At 42.7% G+C, this 27,700-nt stretch overlaps 1 protein-coding gene across 3 annotated transcripts; it reads left to right on the forward strand.

The window, feature by feature from the left end:
- The first annotated feature begins 84 nt into the window (after positions 1-84).
- On the forward strand, positions 85-27,140 carry ctif (CBP80/20-dependent translation initiation factor). 3 transcript variants are annotated; one of them, XM_049737646.1, is made up of 14 exons: positions 85-289; positions 1,815-1,946; positions 3,508-3,730; positions 4,261-4,332; positions 4,437-4,559; positions 4,651-4,724; positions 4,905-5,009; positions 5,123-5,201; positions 10,852-10,928; positions 17,607-18,114; positions 18,538-18,831; positions 19,778-19,933; positions 23,387-23,440; positions 23,572-27,140. In XM_049737646.1, exons 2-14 carry the CDS (start codon positions 1,915-1,917, stop codon positions 23,785-23,787), a joined length of 2,013 nt encoding a protein of 670 aa, XP_049593603.1. In that variant the 5' UTR covers positions 85-289; positions 1,815-1,914; the 3' UTR covers positions 23,788-27,140. The 3 variants fall into 3 exon arrangements, with proteins under 3 accessions (XP_049593603.1, XP_049593604.1, XP_049593602.1); XM_049737647.1 differs by lacking the exon at positions 1,815-1,946; XM_049737645.2 differs by lacking the exons at positions 85-289; positions 1,815-1,946 and adding an exon at positions 1,972-3,419.
- Positions 27,141-27,700: the final 560 nt, after the last annotated feature.

Here is a 27,700-nt window from a genome sequence, read left to right on the forward strand (position 1 = left end):
TTAATGCATACCTTTTGTCCGCAAGCGCTGCTTTCGTACATTGACTACATTTCCCATGATGCACCCGCTTCGGCTTGCACGTGTCACCTCTGCCAGCAAACCGGACCAGACGTCACATTCCTGCATTCCCTTTTACCCCTACGAATTTTCTACGCTGGCGTTAACCCCATTGTTAACCGGCTCCCGCTTTTTATACATTTCTTTTCTTTTAAACAAACACACTCATGACGCGGCAGGATTTATGCGAGAAAGGTGGTGAACCCGGGTTTTAGAGACACCTCAATTCGGGGTAAGCATTAATCTCATTATAAACCGTATGTGTTTGTCGTTGTCAGTGCTAAAAAGAAATACACTTAAAAAGGCTGACAGCTTAAATGTCTTTTTCATGGAGTGTTCTTATGCTTTGACATTTTCCGTAAGATTAATATTGTGGTTTTAAAACCTTAACGCGTTCTCTTGTTGTCTTGTGGTTGTTAGCATTAGCCGGCCGGTTAGCCGCAAAGTTGGCGTCAGGTCAGCATTGTTGTGTTCCTCGCGTGGGTGGACTCACTATGGGAGTGGGTTTTGCCGTCGTGTGTTTCCTAATGTGTGGACACCGTAATTGTAGTTGACATTCTAGTATTTTTCTTTTGTTGGTGATGAAGATGTGATGTAGAATGCTAAAGCTCGTGGCTAAGTGATGTGGCGGACCTCAGGATCAGGCTTCTCAGGCCTGTGCAGTTAAAAATAAGGGTGATATGTTTGTCTTTTGTGATGGTGTCGTTGTTGTTGCTTTGATGACTTGTATCTAGCCATAATTGTTGGCAGATAGTTAAGGGATAAAGACGTGTTCCTCACTTCTGCTACAATATAGCCTCTCGGGCAATATGGGCGTGGTTACGGTAGAGCAGAGACAAGGACACTGTCTTGATGGCCATTGTTTATTTTTCTTCTATTTGCTTTATTGAATTTATTTGACAGCAACTTAACTGGGCAAACAGTAAAGATTCAGTGGTGTGCTCCCAATCCAACAGCCAACCATCATCTGTCTAAAATATGAGCTCTGCTCTTGAAACATATTTTGGATTCTTGTTACATCGGCATGACTTCAGCAGGTAAATGGAATGTGTACGTGCGACTGCATGTCGCCCATTAAAGATCCTCAGCATCCAAGTCTGTATGTGGATGAGCAGTTGCAATTGTTTGTGCTACAATTTGACTTTCACCATGGCAGCGGATATTCATTTGTGTAATGTGATTTTGTATTATCATACGTGGGACCACTGCATTGAATCATAATTGGACATTTGGACCTGCAGTGTAAATCCATTTTAGTGTCAGGATCAAGTTGAAGTTCATATTACATTTATAATGATTTCGGATCCATCTTCAGTTCAGTGTTGAATGAAATATTGTGTGCTTTGGGTTGAAATTGATTTATTTGTCAGTTTGATTATTTGTTCACATTGTAGTTAACAGTTTGAACTTGAAATTAACTATTTCCATTGCATTGTTTTTTTTTTTTTTTTGGGGGGGGGGGGTTGCCATTGTGTTCAGCTTTAGGGATTCTGCTGACATTTGGGTCTGGATTGAGTGCTGCTGTCTACTGATCTTCTGTCCTCAGAGGTCAAAGTGTGCTTTTGAATGAGAGAAAAGGGTTCCCCCTCTCTTCCACGATTTGTGAATTCACACAGAAATTGTATTCTATTATCTGTCTTTCAATCTGATGTGCTAATATGGATAAAATATGCACCAAAATCTGGCGGGATTGTGCCTACACATGAAACTATAGAAACGACAACATTTTCCTACTTCTTTTTTTATTTCTTTTTCAGAATAAATGGCACCGAGAAGGAATGAGGGGGACAAAGTCAACCCAGCAATTTTGAGCAATATCTAAAAACTCGGTGACATCAGAGGCGTCACACCAGTGTGATGAAACCTGTGTGCAAGGAAATACCAGAAAGGTTTGACAACAAGGGTGTGACGTTTAACACCCTAGCACTCACTTAAGAGCCCAAGGCCCTTTAGCTTTGCAAAGCCCCATACTCATTGTGGTCTTATTATAGTTTACTTTTTCTCTGTGGCTAAACAAATTCATGATGCAACCCATCCACAGCCACTCGTGGCACTGAACTACTACATTATAAAGGCATCGTATATATTTTTTAGACAGCTTTTGTAACTGGGTGTGCGCTATATGTCAATAGTTGTACTGCCTGTGATTACACAATGCACACACAATGCTCTCTCGTCAGGTCATCACTGTGCCTGGAAACAATGGACTATTGTGTACACAAATGTATGCAAGCATCGCCATCCGCAAACTAGTCTGCCCCCATTTTGCTTTTTGCTCCCATGGTATTGTATTCGGGCTGTTCTTTAGCCCTTCACATATTCAGCTCGTTCAACTCTTAATGAAATGAAAGCAATACGAGTTGTCACTAGTGCAATCATTTAAATGTAAGTTACCAAATGTAAATTAAAGTGATTGTACGCAAGAAGCTTTACTAAATATTTTGCTAATGTGATGCAATATTTCCCATTGCCTCAATCTCGAGACTTGGTGGAGGACAGCAACAACCCTTGATGTGACCCTGCTTTCAGAAATAGACAACACTAAATTCGGCGTAAATAATTAAGACAGCCAGTCTGTAGTAGACCAGATTAGATGCATTAGCCGCCTTCACGGTATGTGGTGGGAACCCTGACTTGCATTCCCGCTGTTTTAGCTCCAGGCTTATGCTTCTTTATGTCTGCTTGTTGTGTAACCACTGGCATCTAAAGGATACCAGACAAGTGACTGAGTTGTTATGCGGTGCAACGCTAAAAGCAAACCGCACCGTTTGCGAATCGGATTTAATTAATGGATGGGTCAATATCAATTGATAGCAGTTTGTCCTGCGGCCGTTATTGTAGCGTACATGCCAAGGACATCCAACTCGGCTGCAAAAGCAGTCAATAAAAATATCGAGTCTATACAAAAATGCTAATCATTGACTATTAATATGTAGGTTAGGTGAATCCTTGCCACTCATTTCAAATGTTGTCAAACTTCTTGTCCATAACTACCAGGCTTTTAGTCAGACTAACGCCGAGGACTTCCCAGCGAATCACCAGGCGTCAGTAGAAAGCGCCCGGTGCGCTCCATGGGGATAAATCCTCTTTGCATGGCGGCCGATCAAAGCTGTGATGTAATCGGAGCTTAGCGGTGAGGGCCAGGGGGTCAGGTGATCACAACCCTGACGGGAGAGTAGGTGATGTGGCGGGGAAATGAGACGGAAAAACAAACAGAGAAAAGCTAGTGAGGGTGGTGACAGTAGCCGAGTGGTGCGTGATGGTTTTGATGTAGTTAAAAGATCAGGTTGTTGTGAAAAGATGGTGCATATGTGGGTGTTGGTTGACAGTAGTGATGTGATGCGTTTTATTCCGATCATTAGGTGAGAGCCGTTGTTTTGATACGCTTAGTGGAAGAAAAAAAATCTGCTGCTGATGCTGACTTTGCTCTCACAATCTTTCCCCTCATAGGTCACTTTCCTCTCCTCACTGCCCACCTGCTGCCGTCTCGGTTGTCATGGAGAGCTCATCGGTGGCGTCGGCGTCATCCGAGGCCGGCAGCACACGCTCGCAGGAGATCGAGGAGCTGGAGCGCTTCATTGACAGCTACGTACTGGAGTACCAGGTGCAAGGGCTGCTAGGGGACAAGGGTGACGGAGACTTGGATCTGGACGATGGCGGCAAGGTGCCACAGGTTAGCAAAATGTTTCTTAGATGAATGACATTGAGACTTTAACAATGACAAGTCCAAGGATGGAAAAACCTTTGTGCCTTGTTTTTAAAATAGGCAGAGTCATTTGTCGATGAGGTATTATTAACAGCAGCAACACCAAAAAAAAAAAAAAAAATGTTGAGGTGGGTAGAAAATATTTTTGTAGATCTAAAATAATATGCAGAACACACTTTAACTGAGTTAATTTTTGTGAGATTTTTTTATTGTTTTTACAAAATTAGTTGTTGATTTAATGTTGTTTTTTTTTATTGGTCAGCCGTTCTTGATTGGTGATGATGATTTGAGTTGACTGGAGATTTTACTCTTTTGTGTGGCTATTTTTTTCAAGTCCAAATTAATAAGATTTCAATTCAACCCGTGGTTGAAGTTTATTTATTCTTAATTGATGTGTGTACGTAATTGTATGTTACAAAACCACACCAGCAGTTGGGTTATTTTTCTGATTCCAATAACTGGCACATCCATCCTCTTTGGTGTTTCAATTTTTCTAGTGGACAGACAACTGCAATGACTACAAAGATGGCAGCTGGACGTCATCACAGGGGAGAAATTCCTCCAAACCAGTAAGTGTGTTTTTGTTCTGTAGTTTTGGAGTTGGTCGCCTCCCCTTAGAAGGGTAAAAACAAAAACTTTTTATTTTATATATTTTTTTTTACCTTCCTTGCAGGATGAATGGGAGCACAGCAGTAACGGCAGCTCAAGTTCCAGGCCCAGTTCCGGGTCTAGACCGGGTTCCGGCTCTCGATCTGGCAGCAGGGGTCGAAACAATCAGTTCAAAGGGTCCACCAAGGTGCCAGCTCAAAACATACGTTTTTAGGATACAGAATGTCACATACTGACGATGTATCTCACGGTTTCCCTTTCTGTTGTTTCCGTTGTAGAATGGAAACAAAGATGTGGCCTTTGACATCCTGGGCACAGACATATGGGCGGCTAACACAATGGACTCGCGTGGGTACGTGCTTTACTCCTCATCGTCACCCAACCTGCTCCTGATTTCAGCATTACCATTCATGCCGATCGTACTAGAACTTATCAAAACAACTTTGTTCCCGACGATGTCAGTGCTTTTAATATCAACGAGTGGCACTGTAAAGCCTTAAAGTGGTCAAAAATGTTTGTCTGTGGGTTGCAGGGGGACAGGTTGGGATGTGCAGCCGGAGAAGCTCGACTTCAGTCATTTCCACAGGAAACACACAAGGGCTATGCCAAAGCACCTGCCGCACATCGACCGAGAAGGGTATGATTGGCCATTTTGTGTTCAAAATCTGGCCGGGTTTGTTTCATATTACCATGTACTCCTTGATGCTGACCTTGATGGTGTCCACTCTTTTTCCCCCTCCCATGTTTCAGAATGAGCAAGAATAAGTTTGAGGAAGACGATGGCTTAGACTTAACTGACATAGAGAAGTTCCTGCCCCATCTTTGCTCCGTGAGTTACATCATTTCTTGATTTCCTTTTCTATTTTTATAAAATAGCGATATAATAATTTATTTCAATATCCTAAGCATATGGCTGGCTGATCATAAGCAGAAAACCTACATGTTCAAACCGCCAGTAGAAAAAATGCTGACTATAACTAAACCTCTAGTGACATCTTGTGGCTCATTGCTGAACTGCGATGTCCACTGCTGCAAAACGCACCACTGCCACCTGGTGGGTTTATGTATGCACTACATTAGCGGAGGTCTATTTAACATGGGCGTTTCTTTTCCTCCACATTTTGAAAGATTTCCCATGATTCATAATAACGAGTGTTTCAGGTGCTGTATGCTGATGGATATTTTAAACAAATATATAGCTTTTGATAAAAATCAAGAGAACAAGAATCACTGGACCTTCCTTTTTTTAAAGTAATGCTCTTTCACACATTATTTGGAATTAAGGAGTTATGTTGCCAGTAGTTTATAGAACCAAACAAAAATGTCAATTTTAATCAAACGTATACTCAGAAAGAGATTTAGTTCCCTTTGCTCCTTTGCACGTATACTGTTTATTCCTGTGAGTGTCTTTTCAAGATGTCTTCCTGAAGATAGTGTTAACAAATGATAAAACTGCTTTTGCAGATGTGTTACTACTATCGTCAGACACCGAGTATTGTGTTTTCCCAAAAGTGATTTGTGTTTGGCCGGGGTTTCAAGCGGGTAATCCCTATTCAAAAATGTCACCCACTCTTCCTTCCCTTTTGGCCGAGACAGAACGTCTTCCACTGGCTCCCCTTTCCTTCCCCTCGCGGCCTCAGTGTCACTGGTGCCTTTATGCACAGTAGCAATTTGAGCCAAGACTGGCCCGCTCGCACCTTTAAGGATGGCTTCCTCTTTGTATAGATCACGAACCAAGAACGCTGTTTTCAGTTCTCCATGGAAGCTGGGGCTGACCTCACGTGTGCATAAGATCGGTGTGCCAAAATTGTCTCAAACTAAAAACAGTTATCCAAGTTATCCAGACACACAATTTCCCAAGGAACCAAAATGTAATCAAAACTATAAGCAAAAGTAATTAAGAGCTGATAGCTGATTGTCATAAAATGAGTAAACCTGAATACCAACGATGTAATTTACAGCAATTAAAATGACTCTAATTTATTTGGCTCAAGACAATGACACTCGCAATCTTTTTCACTAATATCATCATTTATGGAGCAGTCTGTAAATAACTAATTGCAAATAACCCATAGGCGCTCACTAGAGAATGACTCTGGTATTGTGTGGTCATTTACAATTATGCCTTTTTTGTTTCACAGTAACAGCATAGAGGGTTAGAGGAAATACCTAGTTGGCCCAGGACCATAATTATGAAAAACGGTTGCCTGGAAGTTTCGCACAAAGCCACGCCATGGAAAACATACAGTAACCTTCAATTTCAAATGACCACACAGACCCGCTGTTTTTTTTTTTTTTTTTCTCCTCCTCCCTGCAAGGAATGAGCAGTGTTGTTGTATGGCCCTGTCTGGGGAGGGGGGGACAATTAGAAGAATGAAAGGCAGCAGAAAGGGAAGGTTAGGTGAGAGCAGTCATTGAGGACATATCCGCTCTCTGGCCCAGGAACAAAGCGGCAGCCCGGAGCTGAGATGTGTCGCAGACTGCCTGGCCCCTGTGCGTGGACGCGTACGTGCAGCCGAGCAGGACTTGGGCCGGGAAATGGACCTCGGGCTGGGCGGGGGAGGAGGGAGCGCTTGGGCTGGACTCTTTGTGGCAGTGTGTCTGCCAGCTGTCAACTGCATTCCACCGACAGTCTTTACCTTCTGCCGTTTCTTTCATGTTCCTGCTCTTCCCACCAATCTGACTTCATCTCCCATCGCGCTTGGTATTTGACATCTCCTTCTTCCTCACTCCCTGCGCTCCACTTGACATCTTTCGCAGTTCACCACATCCTTCAAATGTTGGTGGGCGGCGGATCAAAATCCAGGGAGGGGTTGGGGGGGTCACGGTGACCGGTAGCCCCCCCACCCTGTGGTCTCTTTCCTGCTATTGTCCCTGCTCTTGATCCTGCGCTATGTTAACTATGCGCTGGTCACTTCTGCAGTGTGACCCTTTGGTCTTTTCCCACCTTAGCCACAGCCCAAAATTTGAAGATACGTGCTTCTTATTAGATGAGAGCTGCAATGATTATCAACAAGTAATCGATAATGTAACTAATCTTCAGATAGTAAGACACCTGAGAACAGTTTTAAAACATCTTGTACTTTATTTTCACGTAAACGCACCTTAAAGCAATCCTGAGCGCACAAGCCTGAAGCTTTGATTCATCCGACATGATGAGCCAGCTGTCAGTGTAACACTGACTGTACTGTATAGCTCGGCGCACGCGTGTGATTGAAGTCACCTGGGAAGCGGCGCTGTAGCGGTGGGTATCGCACAATTCCATTTCTATAGGGTACGACGGTCCCCGACCCACCCCCCACGACACTTTGATCCCACAATAGCCCCATCTCCTCCTGCATCCAGATCACTGGCTGCTTTGCTGTCTATCTGTCGGCGCTCCACTGTGCCACTGGCCTCAGATCTATTTAATGAGATGTGGCTGTCAGGACCTCACATTTTTTCACCTCCTATCACCCACTGTACCTGCACCCTTAAATCTACTGGACTAAAAACTGGACCAAACCAGGAATTTGGTTTAATTTGACCCGATTTCCTGGGTTTTACAAAATAACCCAAGGTTGGGTCAAATGAACCCAACTTCCTGGTTCGGTCTAATTTTCGACCCAAATTGGGTTGTTTTGAATGCAGCATTTTTAAGGGTGTCACTGTGATGGCTGCAAATCTCCCCCTTTCTGTACTGCAGGCGAGCGTCATTTAGATCAAAAGGGCCCCCGAGTAGCGATCATCAAACAACAAGAAAATCCAGTGCTACGGGGAATTCTATACTACAGGGATTTTTGTTGTTGTTGTTTTTAAAAAAAATAAAATAAAAAAGACAAAAATAAAAAAACTGAGATTGACTCCGCCTTGACATGAAACGTAATGTGCGAGTTTGACTTTCCGTTGACAGCAACAGCGGTTGGTTGTCAACCTCGATTTTCTGATTACACGTCAAGTGCTGCTCAACAAATTGTCTTTGATCACTTCATAATTTTGAATAACATTTCTTATAGCAAGCAAAAAATGAGCGATTGAAGCTATAGCTATGTCTGGATTCCCGAGGGCTTTAGGGTATTACCTGGAAAAACTAAAAAAAAAAGCGAGGCAAGAAAGAACATTAAAGGTTTTTGAGATGAAAATGTATATTCCCCCAAATATATATATATATTTTAAAAGTAGTATTTGTGCTAGAAAATGCTCTAAAATTACCAGAATAATAATTTTGGAAGATCATCTTTTATGTTTTATTTTTATTCCTTTTACTGTATGGCAGTCATACAGATTAAATCTTAAAGAAAGATTAAATAATTTTTAAACTTTGCTAAAGATGAAGTTTAAAAATATTCTGTAAATGAACAAAATATATATAATTTTACACATTTGCCCCAAGCACAATTTAACCATCTAGAACACATGCTGTTTTTAAACACAACACCGGTGTTCTTTTTATATGCACCTTTGTGCATGTAGATGTGATTTTTATGGGGTGCAGCTCATTTGTAGTTTGGAAGAAGTATCATTCATCCATGTGGGAATGTGGGGAAAAAATGTTGTACTTTAGTGTCCCTCCCTCCAGCTTTTATATGCTCCCAGCCTCAAATTTACAATCTCTCATGTTGTCATTGCTGCACTACTTCTCCTCCCAACCCTCAGTGCTCTCAACAACCTGTCCTGTAACGCCACTCCTGGGGCATTTTTATATTTATCACTTTTGGCCGCGTTCCCCGGCAACATAAATAAGCTGAGAGAGAGAGAGTGAAACAATGGGGTGCTCCGAAATGATGCCAGAATTGTCGTTCCACTTGAAGGCACGGGAAAGACAATGCGCCTCATTTTTTTTTTTTTTTTTGCGCTCTTGCGCGAAATTCATGTAGAACCCTTCGTCTTGTTTCTATTCACATTTCCTGCTTCCTTCCTTGTTCTTCATCCCTCATCCTCGAGCAAAGCGGCGTCCATTCTAATGTAACGACCAACAATTATAATGAGATCGTGACCTTTCTCCATACGCCGAGGATATTTCAATACAGTGAGTTAAAGCGAGGCCGTTATCTAGCGTCCGTTGTTTCCTTTGCGCTAGGTGACTTCACAAGATGTGCCGTCCCGATTTTTCTAGGAATTCTCACGGCTAGTAGCAACATCGGCTTGTAGGTACTCAATGTCGTGCGTGATTTGTTGGCTATAGTTTTGACTGGGCTACACATAAATATGAGAATCAGAGCATTAAAGAATTAGAGCAATAATAATTAATTTTTTTTTTCCGTGTTGCAGCTCTAATTACAGTGAGGATGACATCTGCGTGCATTTTGGTTCGTGAGACTCCGTTTCTCCAGCCCCGTTGTGTTGAAAGTATTTGCCACTGTCAGACAGAGGCTTCCCGCTGATTTTATTAAATGTTCTTATTGCAGGAGGTTGCGGCAATGACACAGTTGCGTTACTAATCTCGCTTCACAGAGTTTCTGTACAAAAAAGGCAAAGGCAGGGTTTGTCTTTTAACAGCCCTGACGTGTCAATTTACATATAAATGAAAAAATAATTTAAAAAAAATATATCAATATTACATTTACGGCAGGCTTTCTTTTTTTTATTCGTGGATGTTAATTACATAGCTAATAAAGTATCACTGTTGCATCTCTGCTGCACTTCCAGAGGCCAGAATGTGCCGACTCGGCATTCAGACCACTCATCAAGGCTGTCTGAATGACAATGATGATGAGGCAGCTATGTATGTTTGACCTCCACAAAATAACGCCCTGCCGTTGACCGTCGCTTTTAAGAGCCGCAACCATAACCAGGGCAAAGTTGAAGGGGTTGGTCCATAAAGTCCAGGGCTAAGATGTAGGTTGATGATCAGAATACAGAGCTCCTCATATCTAATCTGCCACGTTTGCTAGAGGACAAGGGTAAACGCAGCAGTTTATTGAGGTTTCGTATCGGCCACCAGTACTGTAAGTGGACGTGCTCCAAGTCGCCAGCACGAGTTACAGGCTGATGTGTAACCATGGTAACGACACGCATTGATGCAAAGTGTTGCTGGAAGCGTGCCGTTTGACTGGCAGTGGTGATGTTTCACAGATAGAGCTGGATGATTACAAGACACTCCCCCCCCCCTCCGCTAATTTCATAATGCCTTAGTCCAAAGTGTATGTGATGAGATTAAACGTAACAAGGGCTGTTTATGTACAGTCTGCACAGTCTCACTGTTATTCAACGTGTTTCCACTTGTTGTGCCCAAACTTGGTTCCTGGGTCCAACTGCTGACAACTTTTGCAGATGGAAATGCAAACAAACTGTCTGTTTTACCAAATAAAACCGATGGGGAGAATAAATCCAAGTACTTGCTATTCAACTGAAAGCAGACCCTCGGGCAAAAAGGTCTTGGATGATGTCATACATAACCAGCTATGCAATTTTACTTGTATGTCATTTTTCTGTACGTAGTCATCTTGCGCACTTTGCCGGTCTTGACATCAGCCGCCTCTATGATTTGTTTCTTACAGGTCTTCCCACCCTTTCCTAATGAGGCTGAGATTGCGCACACCAAAAAGCTCTTCCGACGCAAGAGGAACGACCGACGGTAATGACGCATGGAAGTCCGCACACGCACACACTCCTGGGGGAAAGTTTGAATGCGATGAAGTCACATGTCAAGCAGCCAACCCCTTTGGCCTTAACAGCTCTCGTCTGCCAAATAATGTCCGCGCAGGAATGCAGACTGCAGACAAATAATAAAACAGACACGTTCAGGTTTTAACTTTTTTCTTAAACTTTTAAACCATACTTCATTTTGATTCAGTTCTGCAAGTTTGTGCTGGCACATCTGCTCTTCTTGTATACACAATGAAATCTGATTTGCGACTTCATTGAAAGCAGCTTCTTGAGGACGGGCCGGTGGGAACCCGATTCTCTCGCTGCCTACCCTGATGTCACTGGAAAATTGTTCTCGGGTTGCTAAGCAACCGGCAAAAGGAAAATATTAGTGTTTTTGGTAAGAAAAATTACATTACCTACAGTTAAGTACCAAATGTACAACGCAAAGTACAGCAAATAATCAGCTGTGTTCTGGATTTTGCACAAAGGAATCAAATATAGGAGGAAAAAGTGAATATTTCCAAGCAGACAATTATCCTTGATTGTGTGCAGTTGATGCACCGCCTCCAACAAGACTCGTTTGTTTTCATCTTTAAGTTAATTTATCGTTCCGGCACTTAAGTCTGAGCTTTTTCTGTCGAGCGATCGACCGCGTCTTGCAGGCTTGTGTCAAAGCATACCAGTCTAATTTATAGTCAAAAAGTACTCAAACCACACAACCAAAGACTTTTCTGTATGGTCGAGTCATAACAAGGAAAAAATGTCGTCTGAACTACACTGGAACCTCTGAAGTGGAATGCCCTCCATTTGGAATCCAACCCAAAATATGCCTTGAAAAATCACGCACAGACATGAAAAAAAATCTCATCTTTCCTTTTTCCCCTGATTGTATCACAGGAAGTTATGACGGATGACAAAGAGGAAAAATGCTGCTAGAGCAAAGTGACAGAAGCGATACACGCCTCTGTCATGGTCGCTTAGTACAATCGGACTCAGCTAACCAATCATAACCATAAGACATTCGCTCCAGTCAGTCGGTTAGGCACATAACTCCCTTGACTAGTTTTATTTTTTTATTTTAATAGTAAACATTAGAAATATGAAATTTTACTTTAAATATTGCCTGTAGGAAATAAAGGTTTGATGTTGGTAGCCGTTTGACCCTGGCACGGATGCGGGTCTGTTTTCGTGTATTTGAAGTCCAAACAAATCAATTTGACAGACAACAATATCTGTCAATACACACACACACACACACACACACACTTTTGCAGGTTATTGGTGATAATACAAGTGGTAATTACTCCCTTTCCACACGCGCTGTAAAATAAGTGGTGAAACATGCGTTTTGTTCGAATGTCTATGATTTAGCAAGTGCGCCATATGATCTACACGTGGTGGTGCTCCATAAGGCGAACACTGTCTAGTAAGAGAAGTGAAGGGGAGGCAGGCACGACATGTGTTTCGACTTTAGAAGGCACGTCAAGCAGAGCTGAAATTAGTTGTGATTTACTGGAATGTGCTGCTTGCAGAGAAGGGGCAAAGTACGACTCAATATGCTCCTTTCTCAATTCTCAAACATTTCGCTGTTGTGCTGCTGTTGCACATCTGCACGCACTCGGCTTTGCACGATTGTCTTTTTTTTTTTTTCGTACTTCATTCATGGCGTGGCGCTCTTAGTAATCACCAGTTCTGTGGCCGGCCCCTACTTTGGAGTGAAATAGGTTGACAACTTTCATCCTTATTTTCTTTCATAAATTAAATGAATGTATTCTTCATAATCCCAAGTAAGACCCTCTAACATTGAGGCCATTCCGTTTTGTAAGGCAATTCCCACACTCCATTAAATCCAAATGTGCGGAGTGGTCAGTTTGTAGCTGTGGTCATTGATATTATTGACTGTCTGCATGGCTCTCCCCACCGTGCCTGGGTCATTAAATTTGTCTGGGTCAAGCAATGGTCACCAATAGCAGCAACGCTGATCGATCGCCAAAATCCAACCAGCATATATCCATGTTCATTTCTTCAGTCGCCATAGCAACCTTCATTTCCTCTAGTTCTCTGCATGTTGGTCAAATGATATTGTTATCAACCTGTAGTTTTGTCTCTTTTTTGCCTCCTTGCTTGCCTCTCCTATAAAATAATCTTCCCTTTTTTTAAAAAAAAAAAATATTCTTTTCACTTAACGCACTCCTCATCTATGCATGTCTCCATCCTTGCGTTCACCCACACTGTGGCGCACCCATCCTTTCCTGCATCTAGAGCAGTAGATCACAGCCAATGATTAACCGCACTTCTGCCCACCGGCCCTGGGGGGACACGACACGTCTACGCCAGGTTAGTCTTGGACCAGGGAAGACCATATAATGCTGCTGTCCAGTAAAAAGCATACATCATGAGCTTAATTTTGTTTTGGAAGGAAAACATGTTGCTGCTTTTCAGAATATGGAATGTTGATTGCCAGCCAAAAAAGCAAAGGTTTTTGCTCGTGGAATTGTTTTTTTTTTCTCTTTTTTTTTTTCTTTTTCAGACAGTGTTTTTGTAGCCTGAAAAAACAAGCACAATTGTATTTGAAAATATGAGGTAAAACGCTGTCCATTTCAGGACAAGAGACATAGAAACTGAAAAAGATTGGACTTTTGGATATTTATTTCTATGATAACAGTTCCTGAGCCTGAAAACGCAAAATAAACATGAACAAAAAAATTACTTGCAGAATCTGAAAATTTTATAGTCTGTATCACAATCCTCAATTTTGATCCAATCTGACGGGGCTATGTTTAGCTCAATTACATAGAAACAACTAACTGATTTTCCTAAAAGTATAAATCTAGAGTTGGACACGGACCAATGAACCAAAAGTCCCATAAGGTTTGGTTCACTCATATGGGGGGAAAAATGGCCACCATTTGCTATTTTCTCTGTGAATAATGCACGATTCTTAATAACATTCATGTACCGTATTTTCCGGACTATAAGTCGCTCCGGAGTATAAGTCGCACCAGCCATAAAATGCCCCAAAAAGTGAAAAAAAACATATATAAGTCGCTCCGGAGTATAAGTCGCATTTTGGGGGCAATTTATTCGACAAAATCCCACACCAAAAACAGTCATGAACGAGCAACAACAGGCTAAACGATAGCAACAACAGGCTAAACGATAGGTATGCTAACGTGACAAACACAAACAAAGAGCTGAGAACGGGCCTGACGTAACATATAGAGTGATTAAGGACAACTATTACATGAATAACATGTTTATAAAACCATCAGTGTCACTCCAATTCATTAAATAGCAACAACAGGCTAAACGATAGGTATGCTAACGTGACAAACTCAAACAAAGAGCTGAGAACGGGCCTGACGTAACATATAGAGTGATTAAGGACAACTATTACATGAATAACATGTTTATAAAACCATCGGTGTCACTCCAATTCATTAAATCCATCGATCGTTCTTTGTCAACAATGGGTGCGCGCGACTGAGGGCGCTTGCACTTCAAAATATTCCACAGGCTCATATAACGATAGATAAACTATATTTCAAATAACTATAATATAAGCCAATAATATTATCAAACCATCCGTGCACTTTAAATCCATTAAATCCATCGGTCAAATTCCTCGTCCTTTGTCAACATCGCCGCGCGTGCGCCCTGACGTCAGCCTCGTCTTTATTCCACAGATCTAGTATATAACTATATTGTAGCGTTAACAAAGTACAAGGATAGACGTGGGTTTGGTATACGGCTCTTTATTAAACAAAACAAACTTCCAAGCGTGTGGCGGCGTGGACTTCCAGACACGAGAGCTCCATGGCATAGGACCGGGCGTGCGTAATGGCCATGTCCGAGCCCCGCGCACCGTTCAGCGGACAGCCACTCGGCCGAGCGTCGGCCCCCGACTCAGTAGAGACCGGGCGTGCGTAAAAGCCATAATAGTTTTTCAAACCTTCTATGTCACTCCAAATCCTTAATTCCTTCAAACTCTTTGTCCTCCGTGTCACTTAGAAATGATCACCGCTAATGATGGTAGTCCTTGTGTGGGCACGTTTGTATGTAAACAACCGGCGCGCCGCGCTACTGACGTCACTTGAAATAGTAATCCATTGGTACATCATGGTTCTCCAAACTTTCTTTCTGCTGCTCGATTACTGTTTTCAGCTGCATATTTTACAACTTGAAGTTTGTAACCTGCAAAATATGAGTTTCTTTTTGGTGCCATTTTTCTTAAGCCCACCCAGTTGATGAGTCACGGCCAACGGTAAAATTTAGAGCGCCCTCATCCAGTTTCGTCTGAAAATATAATTTTTTTTGGTTGTTTTATCAAAGTCAAAGTCTGCTTTATCGTCGATATATTTTTTTATATACTAAGACACACAAAGAGATTGAAATTACATTTCCACTATCCCTCGGTGAGATAGTACACATATGCATACAAGCAACACAAAAAAACCCCAAGAAGGCACTAACAATGAATAAATAAGAGTATTGAATAAATGATAAATAAACAAATAATAATAAATAATAATAATAAATATAAGAGGAGCAAAAATGGAGCAAGTGTACATACAGCAGACAGTGGACTTGGATATGGTGCTTTAAAGTGTTAATTGCTTTATTTGATGTTTTCTCTATTTTTTATGTTTTGAATATGTTCAAGATAAAGAAATAAAAGCATGTGAAGTGATCAACTATACTAAAAATAACATGGGAAGTGGTCAACTATACTTGTAAGTGATGTCTTAATGATCAAGTAAAAATTTGTGAAAAAAAAACATATATAAGTCGCTCCTGAGTATAAGTCGCCCCCCCACCCAAACTATGAAAAAAACCGCGACTTATAGTCCGGAAATTACGGTATCTGCATTTCCAATGTGGTACTGATCCAATTTAGGATTGCTGTGGTTCTTTTTATCTTGATGAGGTTTTGCAAGAAAAACCCCCCATCATCTCAGACTACATCAAACAAGTTAATTATGATGACAACACTGATGCTACAAAACACATTATGCTGAAAATACTTCTCTATTTAATTTGCTGATGGCTTCAGAGACATCTTAGTTTGCGTGTTGGCGACGGAATGCTCATCACCCGCCTCAGTTGTTACATCTTCCTCGCAAACTCCCCGCCAGTGATGTGAGTGATAGACGGTCGGCGCGAGCGATGCCGCCACCGAGCTTCGTCGTCATTAAATATGATTAACGTTTTATTACCGTCTCATTTTCACCCCCTCGCCTCGGGCGCTTTGGGGAAAGGTTTACGAGACGTGAGCTTCTACTAACAGCTGTCATAAAGATCAAATTAATCATTAGCGTGAGCCAGATATTGTGTCCTGCTCAACTTTCACGACGTCTCCGATGAGCAGCGCGTGGCACCGTCGTATATTCCAAATACCTCGACCTCTTTAGCCCCATTAAACACGATTTTGCCATTTCTGTCGGTCAGCATTTAAACTGATCGGGATTAGTCACGTAAAAGCCCGTTGGAAACATCGCAGCCTTGAAAAGCGGCTTTGTAGCCGTCACTTTGTTGAGGGAGGTGAAGAAAAGCGCAGGCGCTCATCGCAATGAAGATCCATCTCGAAAGATGCTGAATATTTGAGGCAGTTGTTTGCTCACCACCAGATGAACTGTCTCCCAACCTCCCTGGGAGAGTGGAGCCGAGGTGCCAGAAAGGACGTGCACTCAATGAATGCATATAAAGAGGCCTATAAATATAATACATTTGCATTTATTCAGGCTGGCGCTTTTATAAAGAGGAGGAATACTTAAAAGTAAGCAAATTTCTGAAACACAAGACTGTTTGATGTCTGATAAGGAAGTTAGTCAGTCCTTTGAATAGTCACCTTTTAGACTTTTCCAAACTTGCTGGGTATTCATTTAAAAACTTACCAAGTACATGTTTAGCTTCTATTCATTCCTTTGTTTTTCTTTTTGGCCACATTTTTTCAAGGCTAAGGGTCAAGCTTCCGTGGGGAACGATGGAACTCACGGCAAAGTTGTTGATCTTGTAACAATGTTTTTAATGTTCTTTTGTGTTACTCTTGAGTACAGCCTCTTTAAAAGCCTCTTTTATATTTTGTATTGGACCCGACTCAAGTCAGAAATGAGTACACATTTTACTCGTGTGTAGAGTTGTATCGAGTTGTGAGAAGTTGTGACTTATCCTAGCATTAATGCTAATTTTTGCTGTGCTTATGCTAGCATTACGCGAGTGGACTTTTGCCGGCTGAAATTATATGGTTTGGTAGAACATTTTGGTGTAAATGGGAGTTGCAAATAAGTAACCTTTGCCTACTATGGAGAATAACGCGAGCGAGGTCATGTGACTTAATAAAAGTAAAAACAAGTGGGAGATGTAGCTGCGTCATCAACAAAATGGAGGTGGCCGAGCAAAAGCAATGGCTGGTTGCGTTTGCTCATGTTTAGGCTGAGGTAGATAATAGGTCAGCCGCTCGGTGCCGGCGTGTTTAATCTCCCGGACCATATGTCAGCGGTTCGTAAAGCACACGGAGGTCGTACAGCACTAGGACAGAACGATGAGGGGGTGAAAGAACTCACCGTGCATCCACATTTAAGCAGCGTTATATTAATGGTGGCGGATTGGTAATCATGATGTTACATCACAACCAAGCTAATCTTTAAAGAACTTCTCATTCCAGGAGACAACAACGAGCTCAGGGAGGAAGTAAGAACCAGTCTCCATCACCGCAACACCAGTGGGATCAGCAGTCACCCAGCCCAACAGAAGCAGGAGACAACAGAAACAACGGCAGGTCGCCTCGCCAGTATCAAAGCGGACATGGGCAACGTCAGGGCGGACCCCCACACGGGTACAACCAGAACCGACGCTGGCATCCAAATCAGAAAGGTCCGGGACAACAGAACCCCGCTGGTACCGACAGAGGAGTGCCTCTGAGAGCAACCAAAGAGACAGAGAATGTAAAAGTCACAAGCGACAAGCACACACGACAGATGGAGGTGCCTCGGGACTGCGAGAGCCCCGCTGACTTTCCCAAAGCTGAGTCAGCGCTGGACACCAACGCCTTGTCAGACGTGACAGCTGGCAAAGAAAGCCCCGGCTGGTCTGGCCAGGGCCAGTCCAGGGAGCCCCCAATCAGCTTGCTGCAGTCATCCAAGGAGAGGCTGCAGAGGAGACTAAAGGACAAGGTACAGAAAAGCTGCTTACTTCCTGTCCTTCATTATTAAGCTAATCAAGACTGTGTGCTTGTGATTGCAGGCGCCTTTCTTTTTTTACCACACACATCACGGTGCTTTAGTTTTTTTTTTTTTTTTTTTTTTATTTGACTCAACTGTTGCATGACTCAGCTGTGGTCTCTGGCTGCTCAGACAGCAACGCCACAATTTATGAACATTCATCTTCAGTGACGCCTCTTGAGCCGCTGCTTTACTCAATTTACCTGAAAAGCTCAACGTTTTTTTCCGTCAACTTAAAGAAGGGCAACACGGTGCGATAGTGGTTTGCACGTCTGCCTTACAGTTCTAAGGTTCAGCTCTTGGTTTTGGTTTTCCTTTGTAGAGTTTGCAGGTTTGAATTTGACTGCTAAGCAGTCAACTCCTGTGTTTCCCCAGGAGGAGGCGCTGGCGGAGGTGTTGGGCACACCCAGGATGGACCGCCTGCTGAGACTGCTCAACAGCATGAGGAGCAACAGCAGCGGCGTGGAAGAGCAGCTGGCCTCCTTCATGGAGGAGGCGCAGAGTTCAGCGCGCTCCGAAGAATCCCTGACTCAAGTCGTCGGCACCATCTACGACAAAGCCGTGTCGGACCGGAGTTTTGCCGCCACCGCCGCCAAGCTGTGTGACAAAATGGCGCTCTTTATGGTGGACGGGACCAAGTTCAGGTCCCTGCTTCTCAACTTGTTGCAGGTAATCCTCAGAGGCTTTCACTCGGAGATCCGCGTCCTTTCATAAAATAAAACAGCATCCTACAGTCAGATAATTAAAGTGGCGTCCGCACGAGCATTTCAGACACGATTAATCAACTGTCGATTTCACACTAGCAAACAAATTCTCTTGTAAATGCATTTCCTGCCTCCTTGGATTGGCAAGACCTCAATTTTGAGTTCAATCTAACCCAAAAAATAAGGAAGAAAGTGGAGTGGGAGTAAGTGGAGGGTAACCTGGCGTGGAGGCAAGATAACATTTGGCCCTTTAAATGTCACATGAAGACAGCATGGACGTGTTCGTCTCAGTCGACCACTTCAGGACACTTTTCTGCCCTGGATGAGTCGTTTGACCCGCTGGAGCTGAGAGAGGAGAGCGCTGATAGGCTGGTGAGACCAAGGGGGCGTGGGGTGATGGACTTGTATTGAGGCAGTGGCCCGTGGCGTTGTGGGTGAGAAGAGACGATGACATGGGGAAGCGCAGGGATCATGAGGGCTGAAAGACCGGCCACCGGCATTTTTTTTTTTTTTGCGTTGAAACTGGAGTTTAGAACAAACTTTATTTCTATTCTTGTCCTCCTTATTCACCTTTCTGTTCCCGACATTTTGACATTTAGCTTCACACCGTTGTAAATGTCACACGTGCATTCACAAAGGCGGCCCTGCTTAGTGGTATTATTTCAAGACTCTCGCCTGTGTCAATACGAGCGACAATTATTGCGCGACCACTCCGCTCATTAGTCGCCGAGACGTCGATTGTCACGCATCATCTTTAAGAGAGCTTGGCCTTTCCCTCCCAACTTATCACCTCCGCTTGACTTGAGGGCTAATGCTTTATCGTATGCATCCATGTTATTAGAGCGAAATGTCAGATTTAACAGTGGTGGGCGCAGGAACTCATCAAAGGTGTACTCCCTGCTCTTCCGCAGAAGGATTTTGTTCGCCGTGAAGAGCTGCAGCGGTCGGACGTGGAGGTGTGGTTGGGGTTCATCACTTTCCTCTGCGAGGTGTTTGGAACAATGAGGAGCAGCTCTTGGGAGCCTTTTAGAGTCTTGGTGTGTCCCATCTACACTTGCCTGCGAGAGGTGTGTGTTGTCATCGTAATGGTTTGTTGCACAACACATAACTCACACATGCAGCACAAGGGGTTGCTTGGTTTATGACGGGCCTGACATGCAAGGTTTTGAGGTTATGAACGCGATTAGGAGTGCGAGTACTTAAACGTTTTAATTGATCGATTGACTTTTAATCATAAGTGACAAATATGAGGAAGCTAACTAGTTAGCATAAGAAGTTAACATTAGCAGTGTACATCGAAATGTGGTGCTTACAGATGGACTCAAGTACACAACAATAGTAAATCAAAACAGGAACAGGAACAATTTCAGCAGTGCAGAAATACTTTAAACATGGTATAATTCTTGATCCTTTGGGCATTTGTCACAGAATTTGTAAACTCACTCAAATCTCACGTTTAAAACGGTCCCATTTACAGTAAATCACCCCCCTCCACATGTTTCCAATAAGAAGAAAGCACTTAAGTGCATATTGCACCATGCAAGTTGAGTTTCCTGTTTTCCGCCCTGACCCCGTCTAGACGCTACACACCGCAATGGTTTTTCTGTTCGTGGCGCAACCCGCCAGTACGCCACCGTTTCCAGGAGAGCGCAATACCCAGGGTTTGACTCTCATCAGCAGGCCACGCCGCCTTACGCATAATCTTCTCGGTATCCATGGAAACTATAGGTTAGGTCACCGCAGCGGAGCGACCGCCATACAGAAGGCGACCTGTGGGGCTTTGAAAGTAGGAAGTGGGGGTGGGGAGAAGAGGTGAGGGGAAGCTGGGGGAAGAGACTGCGGTCAGGTCGGAATTTGTTGTACAGGAAGTTGACAAAAACGTGACAGGCAAAAGAACTGTATGAATTTACCTCAACGTGCAGCACAAGGTAGAACAGATCAGGAACTACCAATTTCCCCTCCAAGAAAAACAAAAAAATGAGTTAATCCGTTCTGTATATAGAACACGCTAACTGACATTTAAAGTCGACCAAGCAAAAGTGTTGTTAGCCACATTAGCATCCGTTACCATTCAAACACCTGGTGCCCGCTTCTATTTTGTTGTCAACCCCAGGGGAAATATCTGCTTATTGGCCGCTAAGTGCTCCGCTATGACCACCAAGCGGGTGGCAAGCGCTCATCCATTTAGTGCAGATGCCACACAGTGGCTTTTTCATTAGCGGCGGCACCTGCAGGAAGATGCTACTGGGTGCAACGTGAATAAATTAAGCGCCACTCTTGTAATAGTTGCGTAGTGTACAACGGCAAAGAAACACCCCCAAAATGCCGAATGCGGGTTAAGGTGTGATAGCAATCCCCATAAACCATGCATGTCATTTGACTTGTGTAGCGTAAACGCAGCCTTAGAAGATTAATCGTCTGCTTTTGGATGACGTTTGAAGAAAGGCTAAGCAATACTTTTCCCCGCTAAATTGTGTACATTTTTCCCTCAGAGCGTACACAGCAGAACATCACTGAGAAAGGGATATTTGTCTCTGAATTATTCATCAAGTATCAGCATGTTGCCGCAGCAAAAACACGGAACCGAAACAACTTCCTCTTGCGGTCGGCTCAAATACATGCTTGATTAATTGATGCACATAGCTTGTTGTTGTGTAGGCGAGCTGAGGGGAAGAAAAAAAAAACATATAAAGGATTTGTTTTGCTTCTTTAGATGCATAAGCTTTCAGAGGAAACTTGTTTCTGCAGAAAAACTCATTGTTTATTGAAGCTGGGCATTTGAATGTAGCTCACTGAAGTATAAGTACACAACTGAGGCCACACACACACACACACACACACACACACACACACTTAATTTTCCACTGCATGACTACTTGTTATTGATTGAGCCTTCGCCATTGGCAAGACCAGTTGGTACCCAGTTAGCATTTTGAGTTGCCGCCGTGTAGCTAGCATCAACGCTTCATTGAAACCGAGGATACATAGCTACATCATGTCCGCCCACTTCTTCAAAGTTGGTTCCCTTCATGACCCCCTGTAGCTTGGGTAAGACGAAAAAAAAAAATCACCCAGAGGCCAGTTCGAGTGAGTTGCCTGTGATGTTTTTCTTGGCCAGGAACTGTAGGATGCTCGGCTCCTTGTGGCCCAGGTATGTTATTATGGTGAAGTAGCCACAATTTAGCCTCTCGATGCTTCTGACGCACTAAACATCGGAAATTATGGAATTTAAGATAAGCGGTCATAAAATAAATTAATAATTACAAATAATGCATCTGTTCATCCCTCTATGCCAGACAGCAACATCTGGTGATAGGAAAAAATTAATTAAATTCCCCTGCACGAGATGGTCGTCGGTAACTAACCGGGTTTCCACCTATTGTGACATTATGTTTTGAGGAGGGGTTCCTGAATTAGTAGGCGTGTACCTAATGAAGTGTCCGTTATGTTCTTTTACACTGGAGTGGAGTGGATGTGATGGAAAAACACTAATACTCGATGAAAGAGGCGGGATCACATGTCCCGATGCCAGAAATAGTGTTGCTATGCAACGATTGGAAGCCCATTTGAAGTCTTCCAACTTCCAACGCTCTCCGCATGAGTATGTGTTATTTGTATAACGATGAAACACGTTTGCGTGTCAGCGTGAAATTGGCGCATCCCATCACGACGTTCTTTGACAAAGCCATCAGCGACATGTCATTCGTTTGTCAAACACGCGCAACGTTTGATCCATGACGACAGAAACGTTGGCATGAATATGGATGTTCACTCGCTCATGTTTGCAGAAAATCACAGCGGTCCAACTTTCATGTTTCTGATCAAAAAATCTTTTGAATACAGGTGGGTGGATTAGTGAGGGGGAGGGGGGGACAAACTAAATGGGAATCACAAGAGGTTCCTAAAGGGAATTTTCCCGGCGGCTTGGTTGTATAACAGCAAGCAGGCAAACAACTCCTGGCTTGTCAGGAGATGCTGTGAAACTTTGTTTCCACTTTAAACAAAGCAAAAAAAGAGAATCTATCAGAGAACAATTGATGATTAATGACTGTATTTGAGTTAAACGTCTGCGCAAGATTCCCCAGAGAACTCATTAGGAGAAGATCCGGCTTGTGTGAGATCGTCACGCTGTCACAGTGTCCGTCCACGCGTGCTGAGAAGGTGACGCCTCAAGGCGTTAGATGACAGTTGGGATATAGTTGCTCCTACCGTATAATCTCCGTTTTCATGACATTTCTTTTCAAGAAGTAGAATACATTTACAGGTATCAAAAATTATAGACACACTTTACACACATGCTATCTTGATGGCTAAAATTAGCTCGCAAACGCTGCTGGGCCAATGACCAAGTTTGCTGCAACTTTTAAAAGAACTTGAAATGAATCTTATTCAGCACAGTAGTTGCTTCTGCCCTCGTTACCTCCTGGACTTCCTCACCACACTGGATGTCAGCGCAATGTCGCTACGCTTGTATCGGTCCTGATCTAAATTGGCACCGCGTCTGTTCTTGTACCATGTAGCTGCTGCAGTCCAAAGACGTCAAGGAGGACGCCGTGCTGTGCTTCTCCATGGAGGTAAAACACACAGCCAGTTACATACCATAAGACACTATAGACACTAATACGAAAAATATTCTACACTTGCATTTATTTTGTTTAAATAACATTTTATCGAGTTTAAATGGCATTTTAAATTTTGATTCAAGCTGCAGAGCGTCGGACGCCTCTTGGAGGAGCAGCTGCCCGAGATGATGACGGAGCTGCTCGCAGCCGTGCGCGACAAGATGCTAAGTCCGGCCGAGTCGCCCCTAAGCCGCTCGCTCTTAATGGAGGTAGTGGAGCTCCACGCCCACCGCTGGAGCCCCCTGGAAGCTCTCACCACTCAGTACTATAACCGAACCATCCATAAGCTTACCACCTAGACGCCATGTTTCTTTCTGGACTCTTGGTAAAGGTGTCTGGGCCACTAGGGGCAGCGTAGGACAGCAGCAGCTTGTCCGTTGGGAGTCAAAATGTTAATAGGGGGTGGGGGGGGCGCGCTTGTGTCTTCATTGTCATCCGCCCCCTCCTCCCATTCCATTCTCCAGCCCTCGTGGCTGATAAAAGACAGAAAATGGAGGCAGGGAGCAGACATGGTGCTGTCTGTCTGCGCCGTCTGCGCTCCCCTCCGCAGGGACCCCCGGGTCAGGAGGTCTCGCGGCGGGACTCCAGCACGCCTACAGCAACCCCCATAACCCCCCCCCACACACACCCTTTGTCTCCCTCCCTTAGCAGGAAGCCTTTTTTGTAGGGATGAGACAGCGGGCCTGCTGGGCCAGGCTGGGCTCGGGATAAGGATCAGGCTGGCTAGAGTAGGGTGGCAGATGGCGGCTTGAGCCCTTGTGACACACACATACAAAAACACACAATCAACACTTAGACACACGTGCACGGCAGCCCGCCACCACGCTCCCCGATGGAAAAGAGGAAACGAGGGGGGTCGTGAGCATTAGAGGAGCATTAAAAAAAACACATAATGCCGTTAAACCTTTTGTTTTTGTCTCGCAAGCCGTGCACATCCACATCCATAATAACCGTTTTTTTTAATATGTATTTATTCTAAGCATTTGATTTTAATGTCTTATTTTTAAAACAAAGTCTTAGTGACACACTGAAAAGTAATAAATGCTAACTTTATGAGAATAGAGTTGTGATAATACAAGAATGAATTTTGGAATGGTGCGTAATTACAAGTTGCATTTGATGTAAGAATATCGCAAAGTAGTTATTGTAGGAGACGGAAGTTGTAAAAAGAGAATCAATTTGAAAAACTACACATTAAATGCTCCAAAAAAATTATAATAGCAAATTGAGGTTGTAATAGGAAAGACATGTTGTAAAGCCACAACATGAACTTGCAGGCAAATTTATAGTCTAACGATATGCAAATGTAGGGAAGTGAGAAAAATGGATGCAAATAATTGTGTAAAAAGTCAGTGTTTTCAAAATGAAAGTATAATGTTCCGGGGAATATTTCATTGTAACGAATATTGTAATGTTTATTTTGATCATTTTTTTATTTATTTTTTTATTCAACAAAATACATAATTTTATGAAAATGAAGTTGTAGTATGAGAAAGAAGTAGGAAAGAAGGAAAATTACAGCCGTGATGTCATGCAAATTTGTAATATTACCAAAAAAAAGCATACTTAAAATGAATGAATCTCAAAATTCACACAAGTTTAAATGTAAGAAATCTGCATCCACTACTCTGGTATAATTTTTTCCCCCCTTTTCAGTGTGGCACTAACACTCCTTAGCGTACAATTTTGTTTTTCAAAATGTACGTACGCATGTATGAGATCTAGCAGAGGGCCTTGTTGCACATTTGAGTTTGAGTTGTTTGCACTGTTCTGAGGCGGTTTGCTTTAAACAAAACAAACGGATGGATAGGAATCATCTTTGCAGTGAGAGGAAATTTTTGTTGAGCTCAAAAGAAAATGTTTGTATAGGGAAAAAGAAAACTAGGAAAAAATGGGGGGGATGGCAAATGAAGTGCAGCTGACATCCATCCTTTGCCGTGCATTTGCTGTGTTCAACATTGACACTATTTGATGGATTTTATTGTGTTTGAGGAGTAATGACATTAACCTGTGTATTTTGAAGAATAGCCCAAAAATCTCGACACATTTATGTATATCTGTGAAGCTAATGTACACTATGATCCGTTATGTAGCATTTGTGAATGGGCTCTCTGTGATCTTGCGTTGAATATATTTGCAAGTATTTAAAAGGAAAACAATTGAAGATAGCATAAGAAATGTTACGGAAAACACCCAAAACATTTCTACCGGGACTCGTTGATTTTGTGAATACATACAATTTAGGGGTTGCATCCTTCGAAGGACCATTGCTCTTTGAACAGCCGTCGTAGATGTTACGGTCATGGCCACCAACGTTTTACGTCATGATGCAAGGTGGCTACACGTTAGCATTACGAGTACCACATATTTTCAGCTGAAGTTTTAAGGTTGGGAGAAGAATGAATACATTGAGCCGCTATATTTTGTTTTTACGACGAAGGGGTGACCACAATTAGTTATGACAAATATAACAAAAAGATTGTAATGCTACATGTTTGTGACAATGTTATAGGGATAAAAAAAAGTTTTTGTAATGACAAGCATGAAGTCTTTTTTTTTCCAGAGTTGTAAAGAATTAAACTGTAAATCATAGGTAGAGAAAAAAAAGGAATCACAACGCTAGGAAATTGTCTACATATTGCACGAACCTTCCCGAAAATAAAAGTGTAACATTAAGGGAAAAGAAGGAAGTTGTAATAAAATTAGAGAAGTCACATAGCTGCAAAACAGTTGTAATATTACAATAATAAAGTTACAGGTAAAAAAAAAATGGCAATTTTACAACAAGATATTAAGCAATCGTAATGAATAAGTTGTAATATTATAGAAAGTAATTGCTGTAATTGAGTAGTCATGATGTTCCAGGAAAACGTTGGATAATCACAAGAAAAAAAATTAAAGCTACCAAATAGTGGTAAGATCAATGTATGTTACAGGAAAAATAAGTACGATTACAAGAATAAACTTGTAAAATTGCTTCAAATTTGGACGGCCTTTGCGGTTCGTTGGGTCACTGTCCTTCCGAATGATGTAACACAAAGGAGTGCAATGGTACAAAGACGTCTCAGTTCCACGCCAGTTTAGGCCAACAAATGACCTTTTTTTTTACATTATTTTTAGTGCCTTATCATGAATTGAAGAGCGACGTGTAGCCCAAAAGCCAAATGAATCCAGCCTTATAGCTAGCTAGATTTAGCCAATAGCTTAGCATGTGACGTCAAGTACCCTTGCACCCCGAATACACATGCTTGTGCTTACACATTGCGTGTTTTGTCTTTTTGTATTATTATTTGCTCTGTCTTGCATCAAGAATTCAGATCACGTGTAATAGAAACGCCATCGCTTGGATGATGATGTCATGATGACGGTTACTCGTTTTCCTGTCTTGTTTTTATTTCTAGCTTTCTATTTAAGTTAAGCTCATTTATATATGCGGATGGAAAAAAGACTTGTGAAACTGTTGTAATACCTAGCTTGCAGGCGAGTGTGTAAGTGGTGGGATTACTGTGGTTTAGTTACCAACGCAAGTTTTTGTTATGCAAAAAAATGCGGGGTGAGGAGTCTGTGCCGTGGAACCCTCTCGCCCCCTCCCTCCTCCCAACATGGTTTGCATATTGTCATGAATATTAAAACTTAAATGCTTGGGGGCCCACTTGGTTGTCTGTTGTGCTTTTTTTTCTCCAGAACTTGTGGAAAATAAAAAACAGGACAAAAAGATACGGTGAAAAACAAAGTTGTTTTTCTTTGGGATTCTATGAAAACAAAAAGGCAGACGCTCACATTGTTTCCAGGGTCATTAGCAATAGAAGCGGGTGACAAACACGGCTCCACGGTGGGTAATTCTGATAACAATGCAAGCCTCATTTACATGCCGGCCGTTACGGCGTCACACATCGGGCACGCGACACTTCTGAGTGGTAATTCTGCCTGCGTCCTTGGACTTTATCTCGCTTGAATAGTCCAGTACAAGCAAGTGCTCAAGTGTCCAAAAATGTCCAAATATTTGTCCTCGGCTGTTCTATACTTTGATAACTCCGCTTCTAGTCAGACCTCAAGCACCCTAAAAAAGCTATTTTAAACTTTTAAGGATTATTGCGCTGTCAAACAAGATCCTTATTGGGTTTAAAGGCTTTATGACGTTAGGTTAATGAGATCAAAGGATGGTCTAACGCAGATATTATTGGTCTTGCAAAAAAAAAAGCTTCTTCAAAC

This window comes from Syngnathus scovelli, chromosome 13 (genome assembly GCF_024217435.2).
Source record: "Syngnathus scovelli strain Florida chromosome 13, RoL_Ssco_1.2, whole genome shotgun sequence".
In the NCBI taxonomy this organism is placed as follows: domain Eukaryota; kingdom Metazoa; phylum Chordata; class Actinopteri; order Syngnathiformes; family Syngnathidae; genus Syngnathus; species Syngnathus scovelli.

Excerpts from the sequence above, each read along its gene's own strand:
- ctif (XM_049737645.2), top strand. The coding sequence starts at position 3,253 with ATGAGACGGAAAAACAAACAGAGAAAAGCTAGTGAGGGTGGTGACAGT. Across the intron at positions 4,560-4,650 it reads AGTTCAAAGGGTCCACCAAG|AATGGAAACAAAGATGTGGC; the intron begins GTGCCAGCTCAA and ends TTTCCGTTGTAG. Across the intron at positions 4,725-4,904 it reads AACACAATGGACTCGCGTGG|GGGGACAGGTTGGGATGTGC; the intron begins GTACGTGCTTTA and ends TGTGGGTTGCAG.